At 45.8% G+C, this 12,653-nt stretch overlaps 1 protein-coding gene across 1 annotated transcript in view; it reads left to right on the top strand.

Moving 5' to 3' along the window:
• jak1 (Janus kinase 1) overlaps positions 1-12,653 on the top strand; it is a 118,816-nt gene that overhangs the window by 51,289 nt on the left and 54,874 nt on the right. The window contains exons 11-12 of the mRNA XM_060066509.1: positions 1,643-1,841; positions 8,110-8,210. Of these exons, the coding sequence (XP_059922492.1) occupies positions 1,643-1,841; positions 8,110-8,210 (300 nt within the window). The remainder of the gene's footprint in view (positions 1-1,642; positions 1,842-8,109; positions 8,211-12,653) is intronic.

Below are 12,653 nucleotides of genomic sequence, written 5' to 3'. Positions count from 1 at the left end.
CCCAAACTGGAGCCCCAAACACCTGGGCATAATGTCATGCTTTCAATCACAATTCTCCTGCATTTCCCACTGTAGACAGAATTGTTTGGAACAATCTAACATTAGTGTTAATGTGGCATTGCAAAAAATTATACATGTTTAATAGTAAGCTGCTGATACCCTTACCATAAAAAGGCCAATACACGTTTCTCAAATCGAGCTGAAATCCTTCTGGACAACGTTGAGGCAACAAATGAGCCACTGTAACAGGATCAACCATTATTATTTGCTGAGAGGGTTTATTGCAGTTTTGTTTCCATAACAGTACTGTGAGAAGTCAAACAAAATTAAACTGCCCAAATAGCAGGATCACATGGCGGTTGGGTAATACTGAAAGTACATGGGAAATCACCTTTTTTGTTTTGGTTGTTCATTTGAGGTTACCGGCTTTTTTGCCTGATCAATCCCATAGGCTCACACAAGCAGCTGTGTAAAGCTTACTTATTAAGATGTTTTTCTCAAATGCAATTTGTTTATTAAAGCTGCAGTAGGAAATATATACATCTTTTATAATTCGTTAAAAATTTTAAGTCTGTGGACAAACTGATAAATTGTCTTGTGAGTTTCATTGAACAGTGTAGCATCAGGGCAGATTTATTACCCACTGCATCTAACCAATAAGAGAGGCTGATGGTTTCCTCCTTCTCTTTTTCCTGATTCTATCTGGTCTTTTCTCCCATAGATTATCTCTAGACGTCTTTACACTGCCAAATATGCCCGTCTTATTCACGCCTTTTTCCCGGCATGGTCCGCGCGTTTACACTGCCCGAGGTAAATCGCTGGCTTGGGCTAGCACCCCAATTTACCCTCCCGGACCCTACACATATTGGCGGTTAAATGTGATTAGACCGCTCTGCGGTTCCAGGGGCAGGACTTGGGTAGAGGTGTTGCTGCGTTGTCTAGACAGAGACAACGTAGCGATAGCAACATGATTGAGCTCCTGATCATGTGAAAGGAGGTGATGCAGTCGCATTAAATGACGATGGGGAAAGATGGTGCGATCTAGAGAAAGATCGCACCATCTTTTTATTCTCTGGATAAAAAGCGTCCAAAAAATATAATATGTTGGCGTTTTTGCCCTTGGAAATAGTTAATGGCGTTTTTTACAATCAGATGTATACTCATTCTTGCATGCGAGTCTCTTGAATCCTGAAAACATTAAAACCTTTGTTGTATGCAAATTATTCTAAAGAGGTATACTCTCCGTGCGCAGCCCCACCTTCTCCAGTGAACCAAGAAAGGCCGCTCCGTGACGATGGGGGATTTTACCCCCTCGGTTTTACACAGGCAAGGCAGTGAAATTGCCGGGCGTGCCAAGCCGCGACCGAACCGGCTTGGCAGTGTAAAAAGGCCTTCTGTTTCTTTCTCCCCTTAGTCTCTCCCTCAAATTCTAGTAAATAATTGTATTAATGTTGAACCTTGTTTTTCCCTTCCTTTATCCTCTCAATTAATACTTTTCATAGTTGGTGTTCTGCCTATGCACTCTTTAGAAACTAAAATTGTTGGTATTAATAATAGTTAATAATAATTACAAATGTAGCATAAAATGTGAATATAGAAAAAGTTCTCCACTGTGTTTTTTTTATTGCTTCCACAAACCTAGTTGGACCTGAGGGAGTCCCGTATGGTGACCCAGTACAAGAACTTCCAGGTAGAGGTGAGCCCCAGTGGGTTCTGCCTGTACGGCACAGAGACCATCCGGCCCACCCTACGTGAGCTTCTGGACCATCTGGCCGGTCAGAGCCTCCGCGCGGACAACATCGAATTCCAACTGATCCGCTGCTGCCCACCCCAGCCAAGAGGTGAGGGGTTCAGAACCGGTCGACCAGTAAACTCAAGCAAAAGACCAGCGGCCCAGGGGAACATTGAGGTTAGCCTGTGTTCACAATGGGCCCAGCTTCACATCAGATCAGAAGATCAGAAGAAGGGCGCAGTATACAAGAAAAAATACAAAAATACTTTCCCTTATATCTGAATGAATTAAGCACAGCGTCTGGTTTCTCCTGCACATAATTATTAACTGTTTAATTGTATCTTTGAGGGACAAAAAGCGAGAGGGGAGGCTAAAGCACAAAAGAAGAGTTAAAGGTTGTATCGGCGATTCTAGGCCGAAACATAATTTACACATTCATCTGATCTTTCCTCACGATCCGCTAGCTGCCCGCCCCATAAGCAAGCCGTCAAAAAAAACTAAACGGGTCTCTGTAGGCAGCCTATGTGCCGAGATCGTACAGAAATTATTAAATTAACTAATTGTACTACCAACCACTCAAAACCAAAATAAATAGTATTCCAACCAATCACCGACAAGGGGTGGCAGGGCTCCAGACTGCGACTAAATGGTCGCAAAATTTAGTGTGTGGCTGAATTTTACATTTGGTCGCAGATGTGTGACCAGTAAATTTGCCCTTTTTTATTTTCAATTTTTACCCGTTAAACGTGGAAGGGGCGTGTCAATAAATCCGGAATCTGTAGCAGGCCAATGTGAGTAAGATTGATAGTGAATGGCCACTGTTAGTGGCTAATGCGTGGTGGGGGAGGGTCCTAGAGATTATCGAGCGAGGGTAAATATCTGTGAGGAGAGCGATTTCACAACCTGCTATGTGCGTTTGAACAAGCAAACTATTGACTCGTTCTTCCGACCTGCGGCTAGTGTGCCAGTGCCTGTCAGAGTCCTGGGGTCTTATTTTGCAAACCCGCACCCGCCCGTACCCGCAATACATAAAACCGCATCCGACCCTTGTTCCGACAGCAGAGCGAAATACATACCGACCCGCACCCGTGTCCGACACATTATTTTTCAACCATTTCATCCAAATTGTACGGGTTACCCGCGGGTACCCCTGTGCCGGCAGGACTCTGCTTCTGGTGCCATTAAGGGCTTTTCACACAGGAGGCGTTTGTCGCGCCTGCTAATGCATTCTCAATGGAGAGGCGAGCGGACAAAGAGGAGGCGCAGTGGCCGTGAAACTGTCGCTTCCGTGCTCATGCGCGCACACCTGGAAACTGTTGGGATAGATGAGAATCACAATAAAATGTGACACTGAATTTGAAACAGCATCTATTATCAATATATTTATTAGTAACAGTGCAAATTAGTAGAAATGTGAATATTTGGTTGGCATGTTGATTTACGGTGTGTGCCCCTAAAATTTCTGGTTGCGCCCCTACATTTTTCAGTTAGGGGCCACAGTGATCCTAGTGAACAAAGTTAGTCTGGAGCCCTGGGTGGGTTTTGCCCTGCGTTCATGATCGTTTTTACTGGATGCATGAAACACGGAAGGGAGGGCTTGCTCTGTTTGTTTGGGATCTCGCTTCAAATACCAACAGAAGTGTCGTCACCCAACATCGCTGATACAACCTTTCATACCACTCAATTTGCCCTTACAGCAATTGTATATAATTTAAGTATTTTTAAAAGCCATTGCATAGAAAATGGTAGTCTTGAGCCTTTTCAGGTTCACATCAACAATGGCTGAAATGTAGATGCAAGTTTCTGTTCTCTTGAATATAAGAGGGTTTTTCAGATTCTGATTTGGGGATATATCTGAGCACTGGGTATGCCAAAACCAATAATAATCAATGATTCCTATCATGCATCTGTACACATCCCAGCTGCGCTGCTCCTAAGAAGCCCTATTGCATATAATTCCAATTGAGTTGCACTTACAAGGCTGGTTTGATGTGTGCATGTGTGTTACGATACGATACGATACGATATAACTTTATTAATCCCCCGTAGGAGAAATTTGTTTGTTGCAGCAGCAGTGGAAGGACACAGGACAAAATAACAATGTAATAAATACAATAAATAAATAAATAAATAAATACAAAGTGCTAATACATAAGGAGACGCTTATAGTTAATAGGGACAAAAACAAGACAAACAGAAACAACATCAAGATGGGTGATGCATATACACACGCATACCTAAACACACACACACATGCATATGCAAACACATAGACATACACAAACACAATCATCATCGGGCACTGTTGAACAGCCTAATGGCTGCCGGCACAAAGGAGCACCTGAAGCGCTCCGTCTTGCACCTGGGGAACATCAACCTGTGACTGAAGGTGCTCCCCATCTGCCACAGCTCAGCATGGAGGGGATGGGAGGGGTTGCCCATGATGGACTTGAATTTGTCCCTCATCCTCCTCTCCACCACCACCTCCAGACTGTCCAGCTCAAGTCCCACAACAGAGCTGGCTTTCCTAACCAGCTTGTTGAGTCTGTTTGACTCCCCAGCCTTGATGCCTCCTCCCCAGCCTTGATGCCTCCTCCCCAGCACGCCCCAGCAAAGAACAGCGTGCTGGCTACCACAGACAGATAAAATGTCCTTAGCAGCCTGCCACACACGTCAAACGACCTGAGCCTCCTGAGGAAGAAGAGTCTGCTCTGACTCTTCCGGTAGAGGGCCTCTGTGTTGTCAGACCAGTCCAGTTTATTGTTGATGTGTACTCCAAGGAACTTATACGAATCCACCGTCTCAATTTCAACCCCCTGGATGGTAATAGGGGTTGGGGGCTTCCTCTTCCGGCGGAAGTCCACCACCAGCTCCTTGGTCTTGCTGATGTTGAGTTGGAGGTGGTTCTCCTCAGACCATCTGACGAAGTCCTCCACCACACCTCTGTACTCGTCCTCCCTGTCCTCACTGATGCAGCCCACGATGGAGGAGTCATCTGAGAATTTCTGGAGATGGCAGGTTCCAGAGTTGAAGCTGAAGTCAGAGGTGTAGATGGTAAAGAGGAAGGGTGAAAGTACTGTTCCTTGGGGTGCGCCAGTGTTGCTCATCAACACATCTGACAGGCTGCTCTGCAGCCGCACGTACTGTGGCCTGCTGGAAAGGTAGTCACCAATCCAGGCCACCATGTCAGGGTGTACCTGCATTGCTGAGAGCTTCTTCTCAAGCAGGGGAGGCTGGATGGTATTAAACGCACTGGAGAAGTCGAAGAACATGACTCTCACTGAGCTCCCCGGCTTCTCCAGGTGTGAGTAAGCCCTGTGCAGCAGGTAAATGATGGCGTCGTCCACGCTGAGTTGGGCCTGGTACGCGAACTGCAGTGGGTCCATGGAGTCACACACCTGGGGCCTGAGGTGCTGTAGAACCAGTCTTTCGAAGGTCTTCATGATGTGTGAGATCAGCACCACTGGCCTGTAGTCATTGGGAGAGCTAGGACGAGCTATCTTAGGCACCGGAACAATGCAGGAGGTCTTCCACAACTGGGGCACCTTCTTTAGCCTCAGGGAGAGGTTGAAGAGGTGTTGGAACACTCCAGCAAGCTGTCCGGCACACGCTTTAAGCACCTTGGGATTGATGTTGTCCGGACCCATTGCCTTATACCTCTGGAGCTTAGATAGCTCCTGCCTCACCTGGCCTGATGTAATGACAAGACTGGTAGCAAGGGGGAGTGGAGGGGGAAAGGGAGGGGAGGTGACTGGGTTGGGGGTAGGGGAGGTGAAGGAGGGGGGCACAGACTGACTCGCTGAGCTCACTGGGGCAGGGGTTGAGTCGAACCTATTAAAGAATAGGTTCAGCTCATTAGCACGTTCGTGCCCGCCCCCCACAGCTGGACCTGGCAGTCTGTGTCCCGTAATCTGCTTCATCCCATCCCACACCTCCTTGGCACTGTTCATTTCCAGCTTGCCCTCCAGCCTCTCCTTATAGCGGTTTTTGGCCGCCCTTAGTTCCCTTCTCAGCTCCTTCTGAACTGATTTTACCCCCTCTCTGTCTCCTGCCATGAAAGCCCTCTTCTTCCTGTTAAGTAGGATTTTAATGTTCTTATTAATCCAGGGTTTGTTGTTAGGAAAAACAGCGGACCTTCTTGATGGGTACAACGCTGTCCTCACAGAACCTGATGTAATCCGTAATGCAATGGGAGAGTCCCTCAATGTCCTCTGCGTGTTCTTCCTGGAACAGATCCCAGTCTGTTCTCTGGAAGCAGTCCTGCAGGGCCTCCTCAGCCTCTCTAGACCACACCTTCACAGTCCTGGTGGTAGCCGGCTGCTTGTTTATAACAGGCTTGTACACAGGTGTAAGGTGTATCAAGTTGTGGTCAGACTGGCCGAGGGGTGGGAGGGGAGAGGAGCTGTATGCCTCCCTCACATTGGCATAAAGACAGTCCAGAATTTTATTTCCTCTGGTTTTACATTTCACATACTGTGTGAAGCTGGTCAGAGTTTTGGAGAGAGAGACATGATTGAAGTCTCCGTTGATTATCATGAGCGCTGTGGGGTGCCGAGTCTGTAATCTCGCGACGGTAGAGTGGATGACGTCACAGGCGCGCGCTGCCACTGCGGACGGTGGTACATACACAACAACAACGATGACGTGAGAGAACTCCCGAGGCAGATAGTATGGCCTCAATCCCACAGCTAACAGTTCGATATCTGGAGTACAGATGCTCTCCTTCACGGTAACATGTCCGGGGTTACACCATTTTGTTTTCACAAAGACGGCTAGACCCCCTCCTTTCTTCTTTCCGCTCAGTCGTCCCCTGTCCGCTCTCGCTAGCGTGAAGCCAGCCAACTCGATAGCACAGTCCGGTATATTCCTATGTAGCCATGTCTCCGTGAAGCACAACAAACTACACTCCCGGTACACACACTGACTGCTCGCCAAGGCTGTTAGTTCGTCCGTTTTGTTGGCCAACGATCTCACGTTCCCCATCACGATAGATGGAAGGCAAGGTTTAAATCTCCTGTGCGTCTCCCGTCTCAACCTTGCCTTCGTTCCGGCTCTCGTTCCCCTCCGGTGTCTCCTAAGCTCCGCAGGTATGCCCGCGGGTGGGGCTCCAACGGCCCCGGCCGTTGGTCCCGGCCGGTACATCAGCAGCCCTTCCCTCGTATGGGTAATCATTGTTTGGTCCACGAGTATCACTAATTACACTAAAAACTACACTAACACTAACTTAAACTAATGATCAAATGTGTTTAAAAGATTAAAGGCACCTTCCAGCGAATATCAGAAAGATGTCAAGTTGAAATAATAGTAGCAATTAGAAGAAAAAATAAGTAGGAACTGCAAGAGCTACTGCAACAGGCAGCCACCCTCGACGGCGCCATGGCAACAAATTATGCCCTATTTGCAAGGTAATTGAGGGTGTGCGTGTGTGGTTGTTGTGCATGTGAAAGGGAGACGGGGACATACAGGGAGGAAACAAGCATAGTAAATGTCGCTTTGTCATGTTTGTGCCAGGAGTGGGGTAGGTAGGTGTTTGTAAGATGGGTGTGAGTCTGGGTGCATAGCATTGTTGCGTAAGGGGTCAACATTACAGTGTTTAGAGCAGAAACAAACAACATGGCACATCTGGGTGCATCATTATCACTAACTCGAAGAATTTTACAGTACATTGCTTTTGACATCTTCACTTTTTTCTGTGCTGGAGCTTTATTCAAAATAACATACAGATATCACATTTCACTATTGCAGTGGTAGTGTGTGTATAAAGTGACCCTGTATAAAGTCAGGTTGACTGCTAGTAGGTCAAGAGTTAACTCCTGTTTTCTTTTTCTTTTTTTTCAATGTGCTCTAGAACACATTCCCTCATGCAGACACTGTCTTTAAGGTGACAGAGTTCTAGGTTGAATGCTCTCCTGCAGCATTGGCGCAAATCTTGCTTGTAAACTTTTTTTTTTTAAAGCGCAGATTTTATATCAATAAGAATAAAGCATGTTGACTACACAGTAGGGGACTTGATGCATGCATGGGAATCCTCAGATTTAAGAATCAACCATAATGATCAACCTGTTATGATTGAGGGTATGCATGGTAGTTTGTACGATTGCGCTGCGTTACAGAGGCAGTGTTGTGATATACAAACAAGCTTGTTGTGTTATAGTACAGGGACCTCCGCTTAACCACAGTGTCTTGTCAAAACCCCAAATTACACACACACGCACACATTAAATGTCACATGTCACACACGCCAAAACACAAACATCAGGCAACAGAAGAATGTGGTTTTGTGACCTAAATAGCGCCTTGTCAGTAATTAAATAACAAATTGACATATTTTGTGTTGTGAATTTGAACAAAGACTGTGTGTGTTGTGGTCCCAACAGAGGTGTCCAACTTGCTGGTGGTGACTAAGAAACAAGCCCAGCTCTTCAAGGATGACTGCCAGGTCAGCTTCATTCGCATCCTCCCGGAGGACATAGAACAGGTGAGCACCCACAACATACTGCCATCCATACCTTTTATCACAGCCCATACCATGTGGATAGGATGAACAGGCCTCGGACACCAGTCTTCCGAGTTGCAATTGTGACGTAATTTCCGGTCTCGGAGCACTTATAGCGTTCCCATTCGACTTTGTGATTGTGTCATGAAATTGGCTAGTCGTTGTTTATTGTTAGTTACATTAGCCTCTTTAGCAAACCAGCTCGAAAACAAATACAAATTTAAATTGTATTGCATGCACAGCAAGACCGTGCAATGCATAAATTGGTGACCGGAATAAAGTAGCAATGTAATCAAGTGTGTAAGAGTAACATTAAAACGACCAATGTGGTACAAATACAAAGAAAATAAATCTATTCAGGGGCGCAGCCATTTTTGTTGAGAGCGTCATCACTGGTATCGGTCTACTCGGAATTCCGAGAGATGAAGACAAAATGGAGCCGTGCCTCAGAGAAATGCCACAAGAAAGCTGGGAGATTTCCCGACTTCCGACTCGGAAGGCTTGCATCCGAGGAATCTGGAACACACCATTGGTTATTTGTGTACTTGTTTCATGTCATCTGCTGTGAGATACTTCCGTACAGTGCATCCACTCGCCTCTCTGTACCCTACTATCTCTTGTAATGCAGATCGGTTCTCAAACAGTCATTTAGTCTGTTTTATATACGTATATGACTTATACCCTAATAGAATAGAATAGACTTTATTTGTCATTGTGCATTGGATACACAACGAAATTTGTTTGTGCAACCACTAACAAAAGTGCAGTTGTGCTGGGTGGAGGGTAGGAGTGTAGTGTGATTATTAAGTTCTGTGATGGCCCTGGGGATGAAACTGTTCTGCAGTCTGGAGGTGCGGGCTGTAGTGGCCCGGTAGCGCCTGCCAGAGGGTAGCAGGGTGAAGAGATGGTTTGCGGGGTGAGTCTCATCCTTTAAAATGCTACATGCTCGGCGGAGGCAGCGCGTCCTAAAGATGTCATCCAGGGGAGGCAGTGGAAGTCCAACTATTCTCTCAGCAGACCTTATGACCCGACTGAGGGATTTCCTGTCCTTTTCTGTGCAGTTGACGTACCATGCAGTGATACAGTAAGTGATCACACTTTCAATGCAGCAGTGGTAAAAAGTCTTAAGCAGCTCGGGAGACAGGTTGTTTTTCCTCAATATTCTCAGGAAGTAGAGCCGCTGTTGTGCTTTCCTTACTGTGGCAGTTGTGTTCATCACCCATTTCAGGTCCTCTGAGAGCATAACCCCCAGGAACTTAAAGCAGGAGGTCCTCTCTACTTCCTCACCATTGATGATGAGGGGTTGGAGGTTCGCCTTTTGCCGCCTGAAGTCGACTATGATTTCTTTTGTCTTTCTGACATTCAGGGTCAGGTTGTTTTTTTGACACCATTCTGTCAGTCTGTCAACTTCGTCTCTGTAGGCACTTTCATTTTCATGGGTGATTTGTCCTACCACAGTGGTGTCATCTGCAAATTTGATCACAGTATTTGAAGGATGGGTGTTGGTGCAGTCATATGTGTATACGGAGTACAGCAGGGGACTCAATACACAGCCTTGTGGAGCTCCAGTGCTGAGGGACAGGCTCGAGGATTGGTGAGGACCCAGTCTCACTGTCTGCGGGCGATCTGTTAGGAAATCCTTAATCCACATACACAGGCTGTAGCTGAGGCCCAGATCAAGAAGTTTGGTGATCAGCCGGTTGGGGACGATGGTATTAAAAGCCGAGCTGTAATCTATAAAGAGTAGTCTTACATATGTCTCCTTCTTGTCCAGGTGTGTCAGCGTTGAATGGAGGGCTGTGACGATAGCGTCCTCAGTGGACCTGTTTTCCCTGTAAGCATACTGATGCTGGTCCAGGGAGCGAGGGAGGAAAGCCTTAACGCGCTTCGCCACCAGCCTCTCAAAGCACTTGGCGATGATGGGAGTGAGCGCCACAGGTCTATAGTCATTTAAGGTGCTGATGTTACTTTGCTTGGGCACAGGTATAATAGTGGCTGTTTTAAAACAGGTTGGTACGACCGCTTTGGCTAAAGACATATTAAAAATGTCCGTAAAGACATCTGCAAGCTGGTATGCGCATTCTTTGAGCACTCTTCCTGGAATGCCATCTGGTCCCTCTGCCTTCCTTGTGTTCACAGACCTGAGGATGAGTCTTACCTCCTCTGCTGTTACCATGGCTGTGTGGTCTGTGCCAGCAGGTGGGGGAGCAGCTCCATTATCTAGCCCAGGTGTCTCGAAGCGGGCATAGAAGTGGTTGAGCTCCTCTGCTAAGGAGGCATTGATGTTTGTCGGTGGGTTGCGGCTTCCCCTGTAGTTCGTGATCTGTTGTATGCCTTGCCACACTTGTGTTGGGTCTCTGTTGGTGAAGTGGCCCTCAATCTTCTCCCTGTACATGGCTTTGGCCTGCTTGATGCCTTTTTTCAGGTTGTGCCTGGCTATGCTATGCTGTACTGTGCTCTGTCACCTGATTTGAAAGCTGCGTTGCGCTCCCTCAGAAGGGCCTGTACCTCCCCAGTCATCCAGGGTTTCCTGTTAGGGGGAATCCTGCTGCGGGTGATGGTGGTGATATTTTCAATGCAGGTCCTGATGTAACAGAGGACAGCGAAGGCATACTCATTTACATCCTGATTAAAAAACAAGGTCCAGTTTGTTCTTTCAAAGCAGTCCTGGAGCTGTAGAGATGCATCTTCAGGCCACTTCCTAAACGTTTTAATGGTAGCTTCTTGTTTTTTAATGATGGGGCGATATGCGGGAATCAGGGATAGTGACAGGTGATCAGACTGGCCCAGGTGTGCGAGGGGTGAGGCCCTGTATCCCTTTTTAATATTTGAATACACACAGTCCAGAAAATTTTTTCCTCGAGATGCGCACTTTACGTGTTGATCAAAGCAAGGCAGCACCGTCTTGAGGTTGACATGGTTAAAGTCACCAGCCACGATAAAAACGCCCTCTGGATAAGTGGTCTGCTGTTTGTTTATAGCTGCTAGTAGATAGCCAAGTGCTGGTGGGATGTATACAGCTGTTACCACGGTAACGGAGAATTCGCGTGGTAAATAAAATGGTCTGCATTTGACTGCTAGCATCTCTAGATCCGGTGAACAATGAATAATAATAATAATAATACATTTAATTTAGAGGCGCCTTTCAAGACACCCAAGGTCACCTTACAGAGCATATAGTCATCATTCAAAACTATGTAAAACAGACTAGGAATAAAAGGAAAACAGGTTAAACATGAAGAATAATAATAATTAATAACACTCAAAGACGCCTAAAGTGAAGGGGGGACCTCACTAACCACCACCAATATGTAGCACCCACTTGGGTGATGCACGGCAGCCAGTCGGTGCCAGAACGCTCACTACACACCAGCTTGAGGTGGAGAGTTAGGGATGAGGTGGAGAGTGAGTGAAAAGAACATATTTAAACACTATCGACCATATTTAAACACTGTCGATCACATTTAAACAATATCGACCACATGTAAACACTATCGACCACATTTAAACACTATCGACCATATTTAAACACTATGGACCACATGTAAACACTATCGACCACATGTAAACACTATCGCCCACATTTAAACACTATGGACCACATTTAAACACTATCGACCACATTTAAACACTATCGCCCACATTTAAACACTATCGCCCACATTTAAACACTATGGACCACATGTAAACCCTATCGACCATATATAAACACTATCGACCACATTTAAACATGTAAACCCTATCGACCACAATTAAACACTATCGACCACAATTAAACACTATCGACCACATTTAAACATGTAAACCCTATCGACCACATTTAAACATGTAAACCCTATCGACCACATTTAAACACTATCGACCACATCCAAACACCATCGACCACATTCAAACACTCTCGCCCACACATACACACTATCGACCACATTTAAACACTATCGACCACATGTAAACACTAGCGACCACACTCAAACACTATCGACCACATTTAAACATGTAAACCCTATCGACCACATTTAAACATGTAAACCCCTCTCGACCACATTTAAACCCTATCGACCACATTTAAACACTATCGACCACATTTAAACACTATCGACCATATTCAAACACTATCGACCACATTTAAACTATCGACCATATTTAAACCCTATCGACCACATTTAAACACTATCGACCACATTTAAACCCTATCGACCACATTTAAACCCTATCGACCACATTTAAACCCTATCGACCACATTTAAACCCTATCAACCATATTTAAACACTATCGACCACATTCAAACACTATCGACCACATTTAAACACTATCGACCACATTTAAACACTATAGACCATATTTAAACACTATCAACCATATTTAAACACTATTGACCACATTTAAACACTATCGACCACATTCAAACACTATCGACCATATTT

The sequence above is a fragment of the Gadus macrocephalus genome, chromosome 12 (assembly GCF_031168955.1).
Source record: "Gadus macrocephalus chromosome 12, ASM3116895v1".
In the NCBI taxonomy this organism is placed as follows: domain Eukaryota; kingdom Metazoa; phylum Chordata; class Actinopteri; order Gadiformes; family Gadidae; genus Gadus; species Gadus macrocephalus.
The sequence above is the reverse complement of the archived record's forward strand: the minus strand, read 5'-3'. Positions and strand labels throughout refer to the sequence as shown.